Source organism: Hordeum vulgare, chromosome 6H, assembly GCF_904849725.1.
Source record: "Hordeum vulgare subsp. vulgare chromosome 6H, MorexV3_pseudomolecules_assembly, whole genome shotgun sequence".
NCBI lineage: Eukaryota > Viridiplantae > Streptophyta > Magnoliopsida > Poales > Poaceae > Hordeum > Hordeum vulgare.
In genome coordinates, this window is record NC_058523.1 from 72235756 (window position 1) to 72260616 (window position 24861).

Below are 24861 nucleotides of genomic sequence, written 5' to 3' on the forward strand. Positions count from 1 at the left end.
CGGCGAGGACGACGACGGCGACCAGGAGGACGATGGCGACGGCGAGGAGGACGGCAGGCAGCGGCGAGCAGGACGGTGGGCAGCCTAACGGCGTCGTCGACTTCGTCGCTGTGCCGCGCCGGGCAGGAGAACGAGGAAGAAGGAGAGAAGGAAATGTGATTTGGGTTGGAAATTTTCTAACTCCCGCTTATATAGGTGGATCTTTAGTCCCGGTTCGGGGCTCGATCCGGGACTAAAGACCCCCTTTAGTCCCGGGTGGAGCCACGACCCGGGACTAAAGGCCCTTTTTCGGCACACCGGAAGGCGGGAAGCAGGGGCCTTTAGTCCCGGCGCGGCGCTCCAACCGGGACTAAAGGGGGTCTTTAGTCCCGGGGCGTGGCTCCACCCGGGACTAAAGCCCCTCCTCGGCTCCACGATAAGTTTAGTCCCACCTCGCCCAACGAGGGGGACTAACACTTGTTTATAAGCCCCGTCGCAGCTTCTCCATCGAGCTCCTCTCTAAAGCAGGCTTACGGGCCTAAACTCACTGAAAATTGAAATTATATTCGAAATTATGAAGAAAATTCAACCTGAATTCAAAGTGAGTTCACTTGAATTTAGATTGAATTTTCTCTATAAATTCTCGTATAGTTTCAATTTTTTTCTATTTTCATAATTAATAATTTTGACTATCCAAACTATTATCTATTTTGTTATTTTCAATTAAAAACTATGTTTATTAAAAATTCTTTTTGCATATTTGAGAATTTGACAAAACTATGATAATGAAAAGTGTTTGAAATTGAATAAATAATGCAAAACTATTTCCTATTTTCATAATTAACAATTTTGACTATCCAAACTATTATCTATTTTGTTATTTTCAATTAAAAACTATGTTTATTAAAAATTCTTTTTGCATATTTGAGAATTTGACAAAACTATGATAATGAAAAGTGTTTGAAATTGAATAAATAATGCAAAACTATTTTCTATTTTGAAAAGTAATTATTTTGACTATCCAAACTATTATCTATTTTGTTACTTTCAATTAAAAACTATGTTTATTAAAATTCTTTTTGCATATTTGAGAATTTGACAAAACTATGATAATGAAAAGTGTTTGAAATTGAATAAATAATGCAAAACTATTTTTTATTTTCAAAAGTAGTTATTTTGACTATCCACACTATTATCTATTTTGTTATTTTCAATTAAAAATTATGTTTATTAAAAATTCTTTTTGCATATTTGAGAATTTGACAAAACTATCATAATGAAAAGTGTTTGAAATTGAATAAATAATGCAAAATTATTTTCTATTTTCAAAAGTAATTATTTTGACTATCCAAACTATTATCTATTTTGTTATTTTCAATTAAAAACTATGTTTATTAAAATTATTTTTGCATATTTGAGAATTTGACAAAACTATGATAATGAAAAGTGTTTGAAATTGAATAAATAATGCAAAACTATTTTATATTTTCAAAAGTAATTATTTTGACTATCCAAACTATTAACTATTTTGTTATTTTCAATTAAAAACTATGTTTATCAAAATTCTTTTTGCATATTTGAGAATTTGACAAAACAATGATAATGAAAAGCGTTTGAAATTGAATAAATAATGCAAAACTATTTTCTATTTTCAAAAGTAATTATTTTGACTATCCAAACTATTAACTTATTTTTTATTGAGCTAGTTGACCCTGAAATTGAAAAGCACTACAAATGAACTCTGAAAATGTTGAAATTTGGCATGCTATCATCATTTCACCCACATAGCATGTGTTAAAAAGTTGAGAGGGCTACGACAAAAACTGGATGCACTTCGTGTACAAAACGGACAATCTCTCTCGAAGTATCAGCGTTTCGAACGAGAACTCATCTCTTACAAAAGGATTTCATTTTTTTTAACTTATTTGAACTCCATACTTTTTGTGTGTTCAAAATGCACCATTCAAAGGCACATCACAAAATTTCAACAATTTCATATATGGTGGACACTAGCTCACCTATGGTATATGGTGGACATTCTTCTTCTCTCGTATATGGTGGACACTAGCTCACCTGATTTTTCAACCGTCGATGATGGTCGCTACTCCTACTTCCCATAGTGCATAACCAATATCTAGCACAAGGAGAAGAAGGAGAAACGACCCCCCACAGCAACAGTCGACATTCTTCTTCTCTCATGTATGGTGGACACTCCCTCTCCTGATTTTTCGACCGTCGATGATGGTCGCTACTCCTTCTTCCCCTAGTGCATAACAAATATCTAGCACAAAGAGAAGAAGGAGAAGCAACCCCCACAACAACAGTCGGCATTCTTCTTCTCTCATGTATGGTGGACACTCCCTCACCTGATTTTTTGACCGTCGATGATGGTCGCTATTCCTTCTTTCCCTAATGCATAACAAATATCTAGCACAAGGAGAAGAAGGAAAAGCGACCCCCACAACAAAAGTGGTTCCGCGGCACGCCACGTGGTTCCGTTGCATGCCACGTGGTTCCACTGCACGCCACGTGGGACTAATGGTCTTTCATTTTTAAATGACTGTTTTAATCAAAAACAGATCTGTTACAAAAGGTATTTCATTTTTTGAACTTATTTGAACTGAAGACTTTTTGTATATATATGTGGTCGAAGTGCATGATACCATGAAGTTAGAAAGGGCTAAACCATTCAAAAGTAGCAAATGAAGTTAGAAAGGGCTAAACCATTCAAATTTGGAAACTATAATGGCACAAACAGAAACTAGACATATATAAATTGGTCCAAGCAGTACATGATACTAGTCCAAACAGTACATAATAATAGCTATCATAGATATATATATTCGAGGTGACGCTGGCCATAGTTGACGACTCGAATCAGAATGTCCACCTTATTCGAGGTGACGCTGGCCATAGTTGACGACTCGAATCTTGCGGTACAACTCGTATGAAACGTATGCATCTTTTGCTGCATACTCAATGTTGATACGATCAAGTGGGGCCTTCTCCCAAAGTTTGTGCTGAAACTTTGGGAAATTGGTCTTCATATTACCATATTCCTCGTCGATCAAGGCAACTGCCATATGAGCCATCGAAGTCCTGACATGTCGAAGCCTGAAAACCGTTTGGAGATCAATGAGGCAACCAGTTGGTATCTCAATACCGAAGTTGTACCTCATCTTCAGCTTGTCGTTCGTTATGTCAACGGTAGCAAAAGTGATGCCGCTGCGAAGGAAGTCCATGAGTTCTGGACAATGCTTGTCACTACTGCAACAGAAACAAATTAAAATGGAACAAATGTTACATACTGCTGCAATAAGGAAATATGTTTCACTACAACTAAAGAGAAAAATAGCTTTAGGATTCAAATAGAACATATTGCTATCCTATGCAATTTTCATATCCTATGAATTGATCAAGAAACCGTAAATTAACTATGACATATATATATATATATATATATATATATATATATATATATATATATATATATATATATATATATATATATATATATTCTCCCATGGTTTTGCAAATATTCAATAAGCTAGACATATTGCATATTGCTATCCAATGGAACCTAGAGAGATCACTATAGCTATCCAATGGAACCTAGAGAGATCACTAGCTATATGCAATTTTCATGACTATGACATATCATATTGCTATCCAATGGAACCTAGAGAGATCACTAGCTATATGCAATTTTCATAACCTTGGATGAAAGAACACCGCATAAAATTGTATCACTACAACTATGATTTCAATGGAACATATTGAACCAATCAGATTTTTCAGGTTGTGGAACACTATTCCAATCAGATTGTGTTCCCTTCAACTAATCAAAATTGTTTCACTACAACTATTTGAAGCGAACCAACTATGATTCCAATGGAACATATTAAACACTAGTTGATTCTAATACGATTTTTCAGATTATGGAACACTATTCCAATCAGATTGTGTTCCCCTTCAACTAATCAAAATTGTTTCACTACAACTATTTGAAGGGAGCCAACTATGATTGAAACAAATAAACTTACAATGTCATTACCTTGGATCAAAGAAAGCCTCAAAACTTACCTCGCCCATTGGAAGATCAAGACATGGTGTGCGAAACATAGCTGGATGACGGCAACACCGCGTTGATCGGCCGTGTACTCCAGATCAAGCCCCAAGAACTTCTCATGATCCACTGCGGCGTCAAGCCATCGTTCCTTCAACTGTCTAAGAAAATGCGGCACCTCGCTGCTCTCGTTCGTGTACACGACATCGAGCTTGGTCTTGCCATGTGCGAGCACCTCTCCAAAGCGAGTTGGCATGGTGGAAGAAGAGAAGGGAAGAAGAGAGGAGAAGAACAGAGCGAGAGCGAGAGAGGAAGAAGAACATAGAAAGAAGGCCGACGCGACACATGCTCTGCTTTGGTTGTGGTTTTGTGAAGCGGGATGCAAACCGTTTGGGCCTTTAGTCCCGGGTTGAGCCACCAACCGGGACTAAAGAGGGATACCAACGGTTGTCACCACTACGGCAGGCCACGTGTTAGGCCTTTAGTCCCGGATTGAGCCACCAACCGGGACTAAAGAGGGATACCAACGGTTGCCACCACTACGGCAGGCCACGTGTCCCTTTAGTCCCGGTTTGGGACACGAACCGGGACTAAAGGCTCCTTACGGGCCGGGACTAAAGCCTCGAGGGAGGCATTGAGAATTGGGGCGACGTGGTAGGGTCCCGGCCAAAGGCCCGTTTTCCACTAGTGAGGGGAGCACCCCTGAAAATAGTTGGGAAGTACACGCACAACTTTCCCATTTCTCTTTCATTTTCCTCCTATGTGATGGCTCCACCCAACGCAATTAATGATATTTTGTGAGAGAGAAGTAGTAGTAGTGGCTCGACTTGGGTCTCACGGGAAAGGAGCGTGTCAAGGAAGGATCATAGGGCATCCCTCCCGACACCGACAAATAACATCTCATGGATAAATTGACTATGAGCGTGTGGTAGGAAACTCAAAGAACATAAGATAGTGTTGAGCATTTAACAAACATGAATACATGAACTGAACTTAGATCGATTCTAAGCACACACAAAAAACAATTGACGATGACATGAATGAGAAACTGCAAAGTACAAGAAGCGCTGAAGACATATCTGGTGATTTTTTTTTCTATTAAGTTTCTTGGAAAACATAATTTGGCTTTTCGACGATCGAATGAGAAGTTGTATCAAGATAATAATGGTGGTTTTCTGGGCACGATGGAAATTATTGTTGAATTTGATCATGTGATGCAAAAACGCATTTGACACATTAAAAATAATGAAATTCATCATCATTATTTAGGCCACTATATTCAAAATGAGTTAATTTCAGTTTTTATTGATGTTGAGAGAAGGGTTATCTTAAAGATCATCAATTATGTCAAGTGTCATGGATTGTACCATGGATATGAGACATGAAGAACAAGTTACTATAATTGTGAGTTGTGTGAACGGGTCAAGTAACTTTCCAAGAATGGAGGAGTTTTTCCTAGAGTTCTTAAAGGTTGACGACATGTCCTAATTGGGGGGTTTTAAGGTATTGATGAATACATTGGGTTCTCTTGATTTGGATTGTGAAAGGTCAAGGTTATCAATGGTTCCAATATAAATGGAAAAGGCAAAGTTGTTCAGAATCATTTCCTTGAAGTTAACACGAATCATTATATATGTTATGTGCATATCATAGTTTCAATCTCACTTTTTGTGATATGGCAAAATTTGCAAACAAGTTATTACATTCTTCGGTGTTATCACAATGGACATACATATTACCTTCACGTTCTACTAAAGGGGTAGGTTTTTCTTGAGAATGTTTCAAACTTACTGTCAAACCTTTGTCTAGTACTTGTTGGGAGAGTCTAATAAAGATCGTGCAATCTACCGGGTGCCAAAATCCCCAAATAAGACCAACTTTGAAGGAACTAATGGGGGCTACTATGAATGGCCCATCAGCAGTAAGTGATGCTCAATTTTCATTGGTACACTTGAGGATTTTGATACTTCGGTTGGTATGGTTATCTTGTATAGTGTTTTGTTGTTTGTAAATATACTGAGAATCTTTTACAGGAAAATATTGTGTGCATGAGTGTTACTCTCAAACACATTGAAGAGGTCATCTCATATTATGAGGAGTAAAAAAATAAAGGCTTTGATTCTAGCACTGAGATTGCAAAAGTTGTTGCATTTAATACGGACAAAGAGCCAAAATTTCCAACAAAACGTCAAAGTAAAGGGAAGAATCAATCTGATGAAACTATTGATCAAGATGAAGAAATACAACTGTCAACTAGGGAATCCATTGGAGTTACTTTCTAGACATTGTTGACACTGCAGTTGTTTCACTCACTAGTCGATTTGAGCAGCTGAAGGAATTTGATAGCAATCTAGCAAAAAATGATTTGTTTCTTATTCAACTTGAAAATTCTGAAGTCCTTGCATGATAGTAATCTACCAAAATGTTGCACTACTTTTGCAGAAGCTTTTTCTCATAATAACTCGTCTGATGTTGATCTTGGTGATGTCTCCATGCATTAGAGGTATTGCAAGTAACTTTACCAGATGATTTGATGTTGTGTTATGCGATTGTTCATTCTGTTACACGTGTAGATTGACATCCAAATATTTTTGTTGCCCATCAGATCCTCTTAACGGTACAAGTGATAATAACTTCAGTTGAAAAAAGTTTCTCTAAAATGAAACTACCGAAAAATTGGTTGAGGTCATCTATGTTACAAGAAAGATTGAATGGCTTGGCTATATATTGTATTAAGAAGGATATGTTGTACAACAATGATGTCGGTATTGTCCTTAATGACTTTGTGTCAAGAAACGCCCGAAGAAGCTTTTCATAAAGCATTGAAGCATTATTGTCGATTGAGTCACCGGAATTTTGTTCTTCTCTGAGGTAGTCATACTAGTTCCCTTTTGGTATTGATCAACAATCATTGTTACACATCTCAAATTAAAATCATGTGGTTGAAATTTGACTCTTAATACTTTGCAAGTGAAACTAGACACATATATGTAGATATATACCTACACACAGAGATATATATATATATGTAGCCTTAAGGACCCATATTATCGACTTCGCCCTAGAGCCTTTGAAAACATAGAGACAGACCTGGGATGGGGTATCTTTCCCACTACACTAATCTTAACAAAACAGAAAAACAAACGTCCGGACGTAGGGAGTACAATTTTCCGGAAGAGGGCACAACAAGATGGAACGAAAGCGTAGCCTACCAAGTAAAAAAGAGCGCACTAATGAATGTGTATCCCTAATAAACCAGTGCTTTGCCTTTCCTTCCTCTCCATTTTGGGATTTAGACAGCGCTTATTCATATCCTTATCCTCGGGGAAAAAGAAGAAAAGAAAAGAAACTGGCGCTGCATCATTGCTACCAAACCAAGCAGGAGAAGTTTGGATTCATCATTAGCTAGGATAGGAAGACTCGTCGTCCGTTCTTAAAGAGATGTCTTCGTACCAACATGCCATATTTTCCTCTTTTTAACAAAGCTCGTGGCCCGCTCCTTTTGACTAAGTTAACCGAAAGTGGATTCATTTCGGACTCATCACATCACTACCACCACTTGGTACAACATCTCCATCTCCATTTAGTCTCAGTTCAATCACAAGGCACGACACTTGAGCAATCCATTTAGTCCCACGCCCACCGGAGATGGGAAACTTCCTCGCGCGCTTCACCCAAGATGAGACTGAGACACCGGTAGCCGGCCAGCCGCCGGGCCGACAGGGCACCAGAGTCAACGGACAGCAGCTCCTCGCCGATGACGGTTGGCGTCCCCTGGCCAACGCCGGCGGCGCCGCCTTTGCGCCCGATCGCATCACCCCCTCGAGCTCAGGCTCCACCGCCTCAGGCTTTCCCTCTTCCTCCGCCATTGTGCCCGGTCGCATCACCGCCTCAGGCTCCGGCTCCGGCTCCGCTGCCGCACGCTCCACCTCCGCCTACACGGTATATGCATATCCGTATACGGCCGGCCATAACGTTTGGCATGTGTTTGTTCTTCTGTTAAAAAACACACACAAAAATGAACTCTTGTTATTTCTGTTTTTTGAGTGTATACTTTTTTTGTGTGTGGATGTTTTGAATGTATACTTGACGTGGTAGACGAGATTGTTGTCAAACTTTTCAAACGTTGTAGACATATTTTTTATATATAAGACACTAAACATAAGTGTAACCCATTCCGTACAATCCTACAAATCGAAGGAGTTAAATTTATATGTTTTGCCAACTATTTTCTTTATGTATGCTTTCTTGTCATTCATGTGTTATTCCTACATATATGACGTGGTAGACGAGATTGTTGGCAAACTTTTCAAACATTTTAGAAATATTTGTGAAATATCCCCGTAAAAAAAGGACAGTAAATATAAGTGTGATCCCTTCTTTACAATCCCACAAATCGAAGGATATAAATTTATATGTTTTGCCAACTATTTTTTCTATGTATGCTTTCTTGTCATTCATCTGTTATTCCTACATTTTCAGAATACATACCTACAATATTAAAAAAATAATGGTTAAGACTTAAAATTTAGTCCATCTAAAATACTTCCTTCCTCCCAAAATAAGTGTCATTGGTTTAGTATAACTTTAGTGTAAAGTTGTACAATATACTAAGTCAACAAACTGAGATGAAGGGAGTAGGTTCCTTTGACGCACAAGGAAACCTCCCCAAAACCAAAATTACAAGCATACACAACCTAGTGGCCAGGATCATGGCGTATACCACCGGCCATGGCCAAGACCATACATATTTGACACATACTACCCTCAAGATTCATTCATTGATGGCTCCAATTAACTTCCTGATCATCACCCTTGCATCACGATTTGATTTCTTTGACCTCACCACGAATGACCATGTTGCAATGCCACGCCAAGTACATGCAATCCATACCAAAACAGTAGCGTGTCCCGGCAAGACTTGCACATTCCAAACTACCATCCACGAGAAGTTGCAAGACTTGCACACTAGGTGGCCTACTTCAAAATTTCAAGAGTACAAGCCACATCTGCAATTATCATTGGCGCTTCCCAATGGTCATGGTTTGGTTCCAGATTATAATGGCACCCACAAATTAGGTTGTCCATAGAAAATTGAGATATTTTTGGAATGGTGCTTGTTTTTATTGGGGTGGATAAAAAAATACATTTTTTGTGTATCTAAATTCAAATTTACAATAAATTTCAATATAACAAGACAGCCAGATGATATTTGGAGTTAATGTACTATATGTTCAAAGTACAAGACACCATACAAACTATTGTATAGCTACATACATAAACTTTATCTTTATGGACTGTTACCATGTCAGGTGCAAAATAAACATATGGACAATGTTATAGTGTGTTTAAAAATGACATAACAATCATCAGTTCGCATATTAATAATTTTCCACGCGTGTTATTTTCCTTCTAGCATAAAATCTGCATAATTTTTTATTTTCTGTTGCATATTGTAAATATTTATGAAAATATAAATTTGTTGTGCAATATTTTTGACACACTAAATATTGTCCCCTCACATTTGTGAGGTACATAATGTTGTTTCAAACAAAATCAGCAGTTAATATTAAACAAAAATTGAAATACAAACATACATTTAAATGTTGATACTCATGAGGTGAATCGTGACACGATGACAATGTAGCAGAAAATCGCACTTTCGAGAGGATCTATCATACAATTTAATGAAGGTGGTAAGACGTGGCATAGTGAGCCTTTAGTCCCCACCCTGCAACCGGCACTAAAGGTCCTTACGAACCGGGACTATTGCATGATTCTCCACTAGTGTGGTGATAGGCACCTAGAGGCGCTATTCAGATAGTTTGAGCACTTTGATTAGGAGGTAATAGAAAACAACTACTCCCTCCATCTCATAATATAAGAGTGTTTTTACACTAGAATAGTATAGAAAGGCTCTTATATTATGGAACGGAGAGAGTACATTAGAGTCCCATTTAGGGGGAATTCAATTTGGCTCCCGAGGGCACTTGCTCCTGCTCGTACAAAAATGATTTTTAAAATGTCAAAAAAATTCTAACAAAAATTGTATGCATTTATAGTCACATTCTAATGCTACCTGCAAATATTTAGGCAAAAAGGTTAAATGTTTTGGCCTGTGCAAAAATAAAAAATTTGAACATCAAATGTTACCTCGAAATGTTACCCCAAATTTGTTATTTTCACCGGTGAAAAACAACTGCTTCGTTTTGTATGAAAATTGTCAAACATGCTTGTCACACTAACACGGACATCCACAAAAAAAATCAGAATTTTTTGAAACATTTTACAACATTTTTCGTGATACAGTTCATTCGGGAGCATATGCTCCCGGGAGCCAAAACACCTCTCCCCTCATTTAGGTCTTACGAGTGATAAGTAGCATACCTGCCCATGTCATGTTCACATGGCTCCGAGAACAGAAGCTTAAGAAATGCTAGTGCAATTGAGTCCAGTAGGATGTCGGGGTCTATTTTGTTTTCAAGAGAGGAATCATCAGTAATGGGCCCAGAGAAGACCAATGAAATTTACTTTGTATCCCTATCCAAAACTTTCATTTTCAAGATTGCAAAGAAGAAATTTCACTTCATATGAATTTAGCTACATTAAACATATGGTAGTACAACAACTTAGGAAGCTTATAACTTTTGTTTGGTATATGAAATTCTTAATAAGAAAAACTGTTTTTTTATTTTTATATAAAATCCATGTGACATACACATGTAACTAAATTAGAAATAGTTATATCCAAAAATGTCATATTAGGTGAATAAAAATGCAAGACATTTATATTTAAGACGGGAATAGCATGTATAAATAAATTAATAATTCCATTTTTTGTAGGAAACCCTTGTGAAATATTTAATAAGAAATTGGAATAAACCATATAGAGAAAAAATAAATATTTAAAATATGTTCATGTATAGAGTCATAATAAGAAAAATATACTATACAAACTCCATATACAATCCAAAGTAGCTAAAATTCAAAAATATTGTCTTTTACGAAAGTTATACAAGAATTTAATGGTCAAAGTTATGCCCTAGAGACATGATTTTTTTTAAAGATATGTTTTACATATAGTAATCTATAGTAAATCTAGCAACACATATGCGTGGGTCACTTAACTAGTTCTATTCTATAAATAAAGATGACTCACAAAAACGAAAACAATACTTCACGTGAACAAGTTTGAAGGGAAACCATTGGGTGCTCTCAACTATTTAACCCGTTGCCAATCATGGTTGTCGGTAGCTTACAACAGATACTTGTAACCTCCCGTCAAACCATAAGAACATAAAACATAGGAAACCATCTGATGAAATAAAATATAACATTGTATAATATTTAATGGTTCTAAAAAAAGGTTAAGTTGTGTGGCAGGACCTTGCTATGTAATCTTGTACTATATTTACTTACTTTTACCAATAATATAGGGCTCATATCATGTTTTCCTTCCTCTAGGCAACTCTTACAGTCGAGGAGAAGAAAATGCAGGATGTGGCGGATTTCTGGTCTAAGATGAAGAGAAGCAAGCATAAGTTGGACAATTGGGATCTTACCTATCTGGAATGCCAAATCTTCTCTTGGTCTCTGGAGGATGTCCTCAATAAGGACCTGCTCAAGGAAAAGGTTGGGATTTCTCAACCATTACGTTAGAAAAAATTCAACTTACAAATCATTCCTGTCATTTTCAAAACATATTGCATTCTATAGTTGCCCTAATTCAAAGATTGTCAAGTTTGATCAAATTTATAGGGAAGACAACTATGAAAACGCCGACGTCAAAGTATCATTTCATTGTTAAATGTGTTGGTTCAAAAATCTGATGTTGGTTGGACCAGCCAATATTGACATGTGAAAAGTGATTCCTTCCTGAATGTGTTGCCTCAAAACCGTTGCGCCTTTCTTATCTCACATGTCGATTGATGTGTGGATTGGTTCCACATAGTAGAGCTTCACTAGGGTCAATCTGGGTCATCGATACAACAAAAAGGAACAAAAAAAAGTATCATATATTAACACGACAACCCATAACTAATAAGGCCCAATAAGAGGGGAGCAATCAGCGACCCTGAAGAATTTTGTATGAAGACTTTGTAATTACACAATCTCAACTGCGAATGTGTTGCACCACCGGCATATGTCTGCAAGTTTTGTATGCGCTTTCTATTTAGTAGATGGTGTATAGAAACACGCACTTCATCGATTGCATAATGGCCTGATGCATTTGGTCTGAGTCGTTTGAGGGGTTAGTGGATACAATGCGTGGCAACTTGAAACCGAATGCCAAAAAGTTGGATATCCATGATACATGAAGTATTATCTCATGACGAATTTATGCAACCACTAGTAGAGAAACGGGCATTAGTTCCGGTTGATAAAGGTCTTTAGTCCCGGGTCACCAATCGGAACTAATAACTTGGGATTAAAGCCAACCCCCCCTCCCCCTCATTAGTGCCGGTTGGTCACGACCCGGGACTAATGCCCTTCCACGTGGCTGGCAACGCACGCTGGGGGCGGAGACCTTTAGTCCTGGCTGGTAACATCAGCCGGGACTAAAAGGCAGCCACGCGTCAGCAGCTACCAGACGTTGTTTAAAAAAAAGGAGTTTAGGGGTTTCATATATCGATCACTTGCATCCATCCACTTTAATCAAATACTATGTCATATAACTCATCATCATCTTACTCATCTAACAACTCATCATCATCTTACTCATCTAACAACTCATCATCATCTTAATCATACCAAGTTAAAATCTCATAAAACAAAAAGCATCATAATAATTATCATCCTAATCGATCATGCTAAGTTAATATAAATCAGAAAAACTTCTCTCTCGTAGGACTTATAGTCCTCTCTCCTAGGTAAAATGTCATAAAACAGAATAACATCTATGTCTCCGTGATGAAGTAGAGAGATCCAGTGGTCTTCAACTTGTGGCTTGTGATCCTTCTTTATTTCTCTTCATGCTTCAATTTGGAGCCTTCCTTGTGATTTTCACTCAGTCGAGTATGGAAAATCGAACTGGGCCCTCATAGGGCTTTTAATTGTCATATGACCTTTGTCATGCATCAACGGAGGCACAACATCATTTGGCAGTTTCTGTTGAAGAACATAATAATAACCTAGTTAGCAATGCAATCAACACCATTTATGCAATAGTAGTATAAGGAAAAGAAGCGATCATGAGGACATTTTTAACAGTCCTTACAGACCCATAAGTATATAACTTGTTTTTTAAGGGGGCATACAAATTCTATCTAAATCAAACCAACCAATAAATAAAAGCATTGTTTGTAGGCCGTCACAATAGCTACCCCTACGAGTGGAACATGTGAAGATAAATGATGATGCAATGGTTTTGAATGAGAGCTTGGATGTGGTAGAAATGGTCTGCCGAGATTTTAATGAAGCCTTTTTGGGTGCTTCGTCTTTCACTTTCAACAATATACACAACCCTATTACACTCGAGGCTTTGACTGTAAGAGAAGCACTGACAATAACCGAAGATCTATATGTTCAAAAATTTCAAGAAGTGTCGGCTTGCAAGACCGTGGTTAATGGCCATGATATGTTAGCTAATGGTCGTGATACACGTCGATCGGGTGATAATTGAAAAAGATCGATCGTCTCACAGACCGTTCGATGGAGTCCTAAATAGCCAGATGATTTTTTCCTTGTGAGCAGCGTGAGCCTTTGCAACGTGCTAGCCTTGTTGCAATCACCCCATCGAGGATATCGATACTATATAGTTACACACATAGCCGATACGAAGAAGGGATTTGGCGATAGACCATGCAGTTATTCTACATTTAATCATAGCCCCATCACATGATTTTTCTTCTTGTAACATTATCCATAGGTTTATGAGCTTGAATTTCGAGTTTCACAATCTCGCTAGGCATGTTCTTACATTTTGGTTTAGTCGTTATGTCTGGTTAGTTCAACCTGGAGATCTTGATTTATTCATGTAAATGTTATGACTGTTCGAATAAAGCCTAGCGAGAATGTCTATACAAAATAAAAGAAAAACTCTATTCTTCCGTTTCTCTCTTAAAAAAAGCTCTGTTCTTCTATCGACTCAAAAAAATCTCTGTTCTTCTATCAACTCAGAAAAAACTTTGTTCTTTTTCCTCTCGCCTCTCGCGTGGAATTGGCCGACGTGAGTGGGTGGGGGCAGATGCGTTTCGGTGTGGGGGATACCGGTCCAGCAGCCGCGGGCGATCGTCATCCCGCCCGTCAAACGACCAGAGGCCTCAACACCTTGTTGCGGCCGCGCTCAGGCATCAGGCGACGCCGGCGCCATGCTCGGTGAGCTAGTGAGCGGCAAGAGCAGTATTACCCTCCATCTCCCCGTTTGTAATTTTATACCCAATTCAATTCCTAGTTCATCTCTTCCCGGAAGACTTATTTCAGATAACACTATTCTTGCCTATGAAATGTCACACTTTATGAAACGGAAGAGAAGAGGAAAGGATGTGTACATGGCCCTAAAGCTTGACATGAGCAAGGCATATGATAGGGTTGAGTGGCCTTTCTTGGAAGGGACGATGCTGAAAATGGGGTTTGCTACTGATTTTGTGAATCTAGAGATGAAGTGTGTCCCCACGGTGTCATATCGTTTCCGTGTAAATGGTGATGTTACAGACGTGGTCATACCAGTAAGAGGCCTAAGACAGGGTGATCCAATCTCGCCCTAATTATTTCTACTATGTGCTGAAGTTTTTTCGGCATTACTTAATAAAGCCAATGAAGAGGAACTATTACATGGAATCAAGCTTGCCCCATGTGCACCGAGGGTCAACCACCTATTGTTTGCGGATGACTCCCTGCTGGTTGTAGAAGCAACAATCCAAGGCGTGCAAGCAATCGAATCCATCCTTCGGAATTTTGAGGAGTGTTCAGGTCAAATTATAAACACGGAGAAGTCCTCAGTCATGTTTAGTGCTAATGCTAGTCAGACTTTCAAAAATTTAATGATGCAAGAATTACACTTGGGTACAACAACTCATGGTGGGAAATATCTTGGGACACCGACATATATTGGCAAATCAAAGAAGCAGTATTTTGCATACATCAAGGATAATGTTGCGGGGTGATTTTTTGGCATGGCATTTTAACAATAAGGGGATGTTTATAGTTAAATATGCCTATAAAATTCATGTGCAAATGCTAAAACGGAAGGCTGGTAGGCAGCTGGGTCAAAGTTCAGAAACTAATGATCAATTATCAGCTATGTTCACATCACTCCCGAAACGAAAGTGCCTGCCAAAAGTACACCATTTCTTGTGGAGGTTTGTGCACAATTCTCATCCCATGTATATGAATATTGAAAGAAAGGATGTAGAACTGGACACTAGATGTGTAGTATGTGGAGCATACTTTGAAGATGGAGGCCATTTATTTTTTAAATGCAAATGGGTTAAGCGGCTCTGGAGAGCCTTGTCGATGGATGATATCCGTATACAACTCAGCCAACTAACCTCTCCAAAAGATGTGATTCTGGCGATCCTGCAATTACCAGAGGAAAAGAAACTTGTAATTATTGCGTGCTTGTGGCAATGGTGGTGTGAACGAAATCGGGGAAATCACGGAGAGCAACATCTGGATTCATAGTTCAACGACATGTTGGAGAATGGCTTGAATTTTTTACCCCAAGAATTACTGTACCATCACCGCTGTAGGCAAGATGGCAGCCACCACATGAAGAATTTGTCAAGATTAACATGGACACTACGTTCGAAGCAAGATCTAGACAGGGGTGGTTGGGGTGTTATATGCAGGGATTCAACATCAGATATTTGATTTTTGACGGCTGGTGCTGCTAGTAATTTTGTGGATGCACTTCATGCTGAAACCAGGGCCCTCTCTAACGCTGTTCAGCTAGCTGATCAACTAGGAGTGGGTCCAGTGCTTTTTAAGATGGATAGCCTCATGTTGGAGCGAGCAGTGGTCACCAATTTATATGACTTCGCCCTACTAGGACAAGTGTTTAGAGATATCAAGGCTAAGTTAAATAATCAGTTTATCCATGCGGATGTAGTTTATGTCCGTCGTGAATGTAATAAGCCAGCACATGTGTCGGGGGCAATGGGTGTTGGGTTAGCTACTAGAGAAACACAAGTTTGGCTGGACGATTTTCCTGCTGATGTAACCCATCTTGTAACCGACAATTCTACCGTATCTTAAATGGAATACGAGTGTTCCATGTCAAAAAAAAATCCTAGTTCATTCCTGATGCATCATAAATTTATAACTTCTTTTTAAGGGGCATGCGGATTCTAGCTAAATCGGACCAATCAATAAGTAGAAGCACTGTCGATAGGCCGTCACAATGGCTAGCCCCACCGCCGGAACATGTGAAGATAAATGATGATTCGACGGTTTTGAATGAGAGCTTGGGTGCGGTATCAGTGGTCTACCGAGATTTTAACGGAGCCTTTCTGGATGCTTTGTCTGTCACTTTTAACCATATACACAACCCTGTTTGACTGGTACACTAGAGGTTTAGCAGTAAGGAAAGAACCAACCAATGGCGGTAGATCTTTAATTTCGAGTTGCGTGTGATAATCATAGCCCCATCATATGATTTTTCTTCTTGTAATATCATCTTCGAGTTTAGGAGGTCGAATTTTGAGGCTTACATTCGTATTAGGTATGTTCTTTCATTTGGGCCATCATGTCTTGTTAAGCCAACGTGAGGATTTTAATTTTATTCATGTACTCCCTTCGTTCTTAAATATAAGTTTTTTAAAATATTTCACTACAGACTATATACACATATATATAGACATACCTTAGATTATAGATTCACTTATTTTATTTTGTATGTAGTCCTTTAGTAAAAAAAATAAAGACTTATATTTAGAAACGAAGGGAGTATATATTATGACCGTTTGAATAAAGCCTAGCCAGAATGTCTAAAAAAACTCTGCTCTTCCATAAGGCTGGCTATAGTAGAAATATCATAGCTAGTAACATAGTCTTGGGACTAGCAAACATGATGATGTGACAAGTAATTAAAAAAAAAAGATTAGAGTAACATAGGTAGATACCGTAATATGTTAAATGCTATACTACTATGTGTCATGCATGTCAATAAATGAGATCGCCTATGATACCAGTTTATGATACTATGCACCATGAAGATAGTATCGTATAATAGTAACATATACATAATACTATTATATACTATTATATGTTACTCTGCACTACGAGCAGCCTGAGAAAATGGTCTGTTCTTCTATCGACTCAAAAGAAAAGCTCTGTTCTTACGTCAACTAAAAAAAAAAAAAAAAGAAATCTGTTCTTTTTCCTCTCGCCTCTCGCGCGGACTTGGCGTTGGCGGCCGGCGTGGGTGGGCGGGGGCAGATGCGTTCCGGCGTGGGGGTTGGCGGGCCACCGGGCGCGGGCGCCCGTAATCCATACCGTCAGACGGCCAGAGGCCTCAACGCCTCGTCGCGGCCGCGCTCAGGCATCAGGCGACGCCGGCGCCGCGCTCGGTGAGCCAGTGAGCGGCAAGAGCAGCCTTACCTTCCATCTCCCCGTTTGTAATTTTATACCCAATTCAATTCCTGGTTCATTCCTGCTGCATCTTAATTTGTTGGGGAAAGTTCTAATTAGGTCGGAGATTTATGCGCCGAATAGATTTATCGTTTATACAGCCTAGAGAACCCAAGCTAGCGCTGGTTAAGGCCTTACGGGGAATACTATTGATTCGTTTCAGTACAAAACAAATACCACTATGTGAATGTGAAGCTAATGAGGCAGCATTGACCAAATGCTCAGCCTCCTCTCTCGTTGCTCCAATTTGAACATCCAATTCATGATGAACATAATAATGCAACCAAAGCATGTCAGGACTCAGCAAAGGCAATTTAAGACTTAGTTGTAGCAGTGGGCAACAAGAGGGATGCAGAAAGGAACCAGCCGAGGATGAAAGTCTCAGTTGCAGGCTTGCAGCTGTTGAAGTGCATACATCACAATCTTTGTTCTTTTCAATGTAGTCGTACAATTTGGTATATTCGGATAAAACTTGCAACTTCGTGCCTCCTGAGACTTCTTTCAATCTCCGCCGCTCTTCACAGGAAGCTCTTTCTAGCACGCATGCTGAATTGTTTGTTATCTTTAATTCTTAACTGTTAGTACTTACAACAATAAGAAATGTTGCAGCTTCTTTTCCAATCGCATTTTAGCAGTGTAACGACAGGTTTATTGAAAAGGAGTCGATATTCGTGTATAATAATGGCTTAACCACCGATTATCCCAGGTGAAGAAAATACCCAAGACTTTCTCATCGCTGGAGCATTACTTGGATTCGTTTGCCGAGCCATTGGTCGAGGAAGTACACGCGGACGTCCTCTCTGCATTCGAGGGTTACCATCAAGCACCATTCGTTCAGGTAACCAGGATGCTGAAGCTCGAGCAGGAGCAAGGCAAGAAGTCCCCGGCCTTCTTCTGTTTCCTCGCTGCACGGAGAACATCGTACGCTCCCGTCAAGGACGACATCGTTCTTGTCTCCTCCTCGAGAAAGGGAAAGCACCCGTCATCCTATGTCCTGGGTTCGGTTTGCAAGAGCTGGGAAGACGACGAGGATTTCCCTGCTGACTGCTTCATCGTCAGGCTGTCGACGTCTGTTCCGCCCGTGGAGGTCGAATCCAAAACGAAGAGACCCGTGGCACCATTGTTCGTCTCATTGCTCATGAACACAAAGACGTACAACTGCATCTGGACGTGCCTTCAGCTGGGGAAGACAAGCGGTCGAAAGAGAGTGAGCGATGCCGGTCTCATGGACGCCATTTGGAGATACAGCGCCTCAAAGGTACGCTCTTCTTATGCAGTCTTCTATGATTCTTCATCACTGGCTTACCTTACCTGTAAATTTCTCTTTTAATTCCACATGAAGGCAGTGGAAAACGACTCCCGGTCCCAGTTATCTCATCGTTCTGCTGCCGCCGCCAACCTTGGGCTCAACAGGTTCAGGCTTAACGAGTCGCAGCTGAACGCAGTAGAGGACTCCGTTGCAGCAATGGGGAGCCCTTCTCCTTCCCTGAAGCTGATATGGGGGCCTCCGGGGACCGGCAAAACCAAGACCATCAGCGCCATACTCTGGGCGATGCTGCTCAGGGGGCACCGGACGCTTACTTGTGCTCCAACCAACACCGCAGTTCTGGAGGTCGCTTCTCGAGTAGTCCAGCTTGTCCAGGAGTTCTCAAATGGCGGCAGCGGTGGCTGCTTCCTGAGTGACATTGTTCTGCTGGGAAACAATGAGAAGATGAAGGTAGAGGCCAGCCACGAACTCTCTGCGGTGTTCCTTGACTATCGGGTCGAGCGGCTTTCCCAATGCTTCTCGCCAAATGGAGGCTGGGGGCACTGCTTGCGTTCGCTGATAGATTTTCTTGCGGAACCTGTGAGCAAATACCAGCTGTACACCGATAAAATTACCAAGGACCGTGAAGAGGACGAGGAGAAGAAGAAGAACATTTCATCAAATGTACTAATCGATAAGAAGAACAAAAATGTTGCAAGATGCAATAAAGGGAATGGTCATGAAAAGGATAGATGCAATAATGAAGGAGACGTGCTAATGTTTGTTACCCTACCATTCAAGGATTTTGTGAGAGCCACTCACAAGGAACTCGCTCACAACTTGTGCCACTGCATCGAGACATTGCAGAATGATTTCCCAAGGGACCCTACGACGGCGCTGAGCTTCTCGCACATGTCCAGTGTGGTAGAAGCAACAAGAGTTCTTGGTGAGTTGCTAGACGCCGGTGCCGGCGACAGACACGAGGCATGGGTGAACAATCTTGGTGATGCCTGCAGCCTGTGCTCTGTGAACAGCGATCCTCCATGCAAGAAATGCAGATTCAGGAAAGCGAGGTCACTCTGTCTCGGACAACTGGAGTATCTGCGAAACAATCTGAAGCTCCCCGGCTGCTACGACAAGCGACCGATTGAAATCTACCTGCTGCAGAGAGCCAAGAGTATCATGTGCACAGTTTCCACTTCTTTCAGGCTGTATAACGTACTACCCACTGACAACCACAAACCTGTTGGCGGGCAAGGACAACGGCAACTCAAAGAACCCGAGATCTTCCCCCCTCTGGAGCTGTTGGTTGTTGATGAGGCCGCGCAGCTCAAGGAGTGTGAGGCCATGATCCCGCTGCAGCTACCTTGTATAAGGCACGCTGTTTTCATCGGGGACGAGCGCCAGCTACCTGCTCTCATTAAGAGCAAAGTATGATCTCTGAAGCCAGTTCACTTGCTAGTTACTCCCTCTGTCCCATAATATAAGAGCGTTTTTGACACTACATTAGTGTCAAAAACGCTCTTATATTAAGGGACGGAGGGAGTAGTAGTTACTAGCACTGGAGTAGACTTGACCCCTATCTTGAGACTAATAAGACCCTTTGCTTGCCAAATGGTCGTTGCAGATATCCGAGAATGCCGATTTCGGAAGAAGCATCTTTGAGAGGCTGATCTCGCTAGGCTGCCCCAAGCACCTCCTCGACACCCAGTACAGGATGCATCCGGAGATAAGCAGGTTCCCTGTGTGGAGGTTTTATGGCGGTGAGATAGGCGATGGCCCCAATGTAGTCTTCAAGAGCCACCGGCGCCGGCTATTGAGAGGCAACATGTTTGGGCCGTACTCGTTCATCAATGTGCGTGGTGGGCGCGAGAGCAGTGAGGAGCATAGTCGGAGCCCCAAAAACACCATCGAAATCGCCGTCGTCTCGCTGATAGTGGAGAGACTGTTCCGAGGTCTATCATATATGACTCCCTTCATATCTACAAGCTGACATACAATGCTAGCCTTGGTTTGTGGCATAACTTTGTCTCCTTATTTCTGGACGTCACATCACAGAGTCGGCTTCTTCGGGGACAAGGCTATCCGTTGGCATCCTGTCGCCGTACAACGCTCAGGTGAGAGCGTTCCAGGAGAAGCTGGAGAAACCATACGGAAGCCGTGATGGTTTCTCTCTCAAGATAAAGTCCGTGGACGGGTTCCAGGGCGGGGAGGAAGATGTCATCATCATATCCACGGTGAGGAGCAACGAGGATGGCGCCGTCGGGTTCCTCAGGGACGCAAAGCGTACCAACGTGGCTCTCACCAGGGCCAAGTAAGCCAAACATCAGTTACCTTGTGGTCATCTACTGCTACTATGAGTCTATGACTGCCTTGAATGAACTGTGTGGTTTCTTCTGGTCCGCAGGCATTGCTTGTGGGTGATCGGCAACGCGACGACTCTGTCCAAGAACAGGTCTGTCTGGCAGGACATTGTGTACGATTCTCAGAGGCGACAGCGCTTTTTCCATGCCGACAGGGACAAAGGTCTGTCGGATGCAATACAGGCGGCAACTATTGAGCTTGATGCTGCCGATAATCTGCGCAAGATGGGGTCCTTGCAGTGCGCGCCATGATATGAGGTATGTATTGCAGGATCATTTCTCAATGCTTCTGGTTTCCAAACTTGGTTGGGAAAAAGTAGTAGAAACTAACTTCTTCTGATTGCAGAGACCCAGGAAGGATTCCCGTTCATGAGACGATTTCAAGTTCCCAAAATGAATCAGATCATACATCTTTGGTGCGGCTCAGAGTTGCCACCGTGCTGAAGAACAGTTTAACCATTGTGTATGACCACTTACTCGTTGTGAATGAACAGCCATGGCCGCAAACTTGTATGGCTCTCAAGGAGTATATCATAAATGGCCATACACAATGGCTGTTCATTCACAACGAGTGAAGATATATGTGTGAACAGTTTCCAAATGTTTTACTTCGGGGAAAACATTCGGCTAAAGCCGGGGATGCGTGGGTGAAGATATGTCCATGAGTGGCACTCTGTGTTGATCATGCAGGCTGTGTAGGTTTGGTCTTCTGTGATTTTTTCACGGGGTTTTTAGAAGAACGTCGAGATGCAAAAGATAGAACAAGATATGACGACTTCGAATGTTTTTTCATCTGAATCTAGACCAAAAAACGTCTTGTATTTTGAGACGGAGGGAGTAGTTCTTACAAGGATCTTTGTCATGCTCATATGGATTATTTTCTTCAACCTAATGTATTGTAATAAAGAACACTTTGTTGATTTGTCAAAAAGGCCAGATCGTTTAATAAAGAACACTTTGTTGATTTTTCTCTAATCCACTTTCGTGCAATATCCTTGGATATCATATCAAGCCTCTATAACAAGTTTACTTTTTCATTTTTACGGATGTTAGCAAGAGTATTTAGCCAACGACTTGCTCATGACACAAATGACATGAACGACACAATGAATTTCTCGAACACTTATAAGGTAATCTAAACCCATAAATAAATAACAAGAAAATGGTAAAACTGTGAGAAATATTGTTTTTTCGATTGTTTGAAAACATTTGTACCATCATTGCTACGGGCCAAGTAATAGTAGGAGGCAACTGTTATTGTCAAATGATTCCAAATAGCACAGCAAGCAAAACAGAAGAGACAGCACAAGAGGCCATCCGTTGTAATCATACGGTCCAAACAACGGCAGCAAGCAAATCCAGAGTTCAAAATAAGGTTGCAACACAGTGAAATATCTCACTTCTACAAAGCATGCAATACAATTATATGCATAGAGCAACACCAGCGGGCGACCCAAACAGACGTAAAATTTAACCGTCTTTTGTCTGTTTGGGTGGCAAAACGGACATGCGCCCGCCTTTCCATGGTCGGTGTTTGGTCCCGCTGACCGTTTCCTTATCAATTTATCATTTTAGCCATTTCAACCCAGGCGTATGGCCTTCTATCGATACATTGAATAGCGGTCGCTGCCTCGAAATGTGATCATTGACGAGAAGAATAGCAACCAGAACATCACTCTCATCGGCAGACGATGATGAACATATGATGTTATTATAAAAAAACTCGTCCGTGCTATTCGCCATGATCCTTCATAGTGATGAATCTGCACCTCACTAGACAACATCTGTTGTGGACAAGTATCGGCTAGGCAAATAGCCGAACACATTGTGGGCGGCGATGATAGTAGGCATGGAGGAGTCTTTATCGGTGAAGGACCCCATCCTTGGCCCGTACAGGTAGCAAAGCTATCAAACTCCACATCCTTCGACAATGGCGGTGGTGTGCCGAGGGGCGGCGGCAACCCTGGGTAGGGTGCGGGCCGCGAGCTTCACCATTGGTGTGAAGGAGTGGAAACAACGTCGACGTTGGTGTGTCGAGGGGCGGCGACGACCCTAGGTAGGATGTGGGCCACGAGCTTCACCGTCGATGTGAAGAACTGGATACAAAGTCGACGGCGGGGCGTGGTGGATGCATCGGTGTCGGTGGCAGCTAGGTGAAGGCGTCGGGGGTGGCAAAGAAGATGGAAGCTGGGTGGCGTCAGAGAGGGTAAACTGGCCGGGAAGGTCGAACTCGGTTTGGAAAGCAGGCGTGTGCGTCATCGGCAAATAGGCCAATGAAGGATGTCGTGGGTGTCCGTGGCATGTCTGGGTAGGCGAAAACGTAACCCAAATTTGTGATGGGAATGGGTCAAAGCGGGCAGCAAAACATACATATGTCCATTTTGCGTTGTCGTGATGGGCCGTAATTTTCCTCCGCACGGGCGCACGGAATGCGTTGGCCCGTTAGAGTTACCCTTAGTCTAGGGGCGGAGACAGGGGGCGAGCAGGGGCCTGCCCCCCCCCCCAAACGATTGACGAAACCTAAAGTATGTAGTGTATATTCGACTGATATGAGCAACTACATATGTATTTGCCCCCACTCCCCCTCGGCGGCCATATTCAAATCCTAGCTCCGCCACTGCCTTAGTCCAATGTTGTGTATCAAAATGGGCACCACTAAATGTCTACGAACACGTTCAAACATGTCCACGAACAACTGAGAGGATGGCGGACATACTAATCGGTGCACCAAATGTCCACCCCGGGTCCGGTCTCCTTCGTATGACATGCACGTATAGATCAATAAGAATTTAGCATATGTAGCAAACACAACAAAAAAAACACCATATGTTTAACAAGTTTTTACATCCAACCTATCCAAAAAGATGGTAGTTCGGCTCTCGGTGCAAAAGACGTCTATTTTTTTTTGCCTCCGAGTCCGTTTGTCTATTCCAAATTCTTCAGTCTTCGCATGGTACCCTTGCACAATTTTTACCGCATTGGGATCCAAAGTCCGACATCTTCATGGTCAACATCTTACCATCAACCTTTTTTCTATTGGAGCTTGATCACTTGTCAAACGGGGAATTTGAGGATATGCCCCATCTTTGTTTGCACTTCTAGGATTTGCCTTTGTTTACAATGGCATTGATCTTTTGCCACACCTTTGACAGAAGCTTAATGATTTGCCCCTGGCAAGATGGGCCCGCTGTAAAATGTCTAAACTGCACCTGCCCTGCTCAGTCCACTCGACCGAGCACATCTCTCAGCGAGCATATATCTGGATTGGAAGACCTGAGGCGGAGATGCAGCTCCCGCCGCCGCTGTAGCTCCGGCAGAGGTGACCGCAGCTCTGCCCCTCCGGCCTTGTTGCTCGTGCGGCTTGGAAAATCTGGACCTCTCCAAGCACGGCGCTGGAGGTGAGCGCGGATGAGGCGGCGTCGATCTTAACGCGCGCGACAGTCGGGCTCGACCTACAGCCACCAGTCTGCTCATGGAGCACTTGCTTGCGGTGAGGAGAAGAAGCAGGACGGACGGCGACGTCTCGAGGCGGACAGCCAACGGATGTGTGCCTGGGCGTGCTTGTGTGCGTGAATGTGTGTGTGCGTGCGTGATCTAGCACCTGGGCTCGCAATGTGTGCTAGCCTGCTAGCCGCGCG

General features: G+C 41.6%; 1 protein-coding gene across 1 annotated transcript; it reads left to right on the forward strand.

The window, feature by feature from the left end:
• The first annotated feature begins 7607 nt into the window (after window positions 1-7607).
• On the forward strand, window positions 7608-22198 carry LOC123405094 (probable helicase MAGATAMA 3). The gene is made up of 8 exons (XM_045098931.1): window positions 7608-7987; window positions 11510-11677; window positions 18321-18872; window positions 18957-20291; window positions 20488-20815; window positions 20919-21174; window positions 21268-21481; window positions 21570-22198. Exons 1-7 carry the CDS (start codon window positions 7694-7696, stop codon window positions 21473-21475), a joined length of 3141 nt encoding a protein of 1046 aa, XP_044954866.1. The 5' UTR covers window positions 7608-7693; the 3' UTR covers window positions 21476-21481; window positions 21570-22198.
• The last annotated feature ends 2663 nt before the right edge of the window (window positions 22199-24861 follow it).

Bases quoted from the DNA above. Each gene is read 5' to 3' on its own strand.
- LOC123405094 (XM_045098931.1), top strand. From the start codon at position 7,694: ATGGGAAACTTCCTCGCGCGCTTCACCCAAGATGAGACTGAGACACCG. The intron at 7,988-11,509 runs GTATATGCATAT...TCCTTCCTCTAG, and splicing joins GCTCCACCTCCGCCTACACG to GCAACTCTTACAGTCGAGGA. The intron at 20,292-20,487 runs GTATGATCTCTG...TGGTCGTTGCAG, and splicing joins CTGCTCTCATTAAGAGCAAA to ATATCCGAGAATGCCGATTT.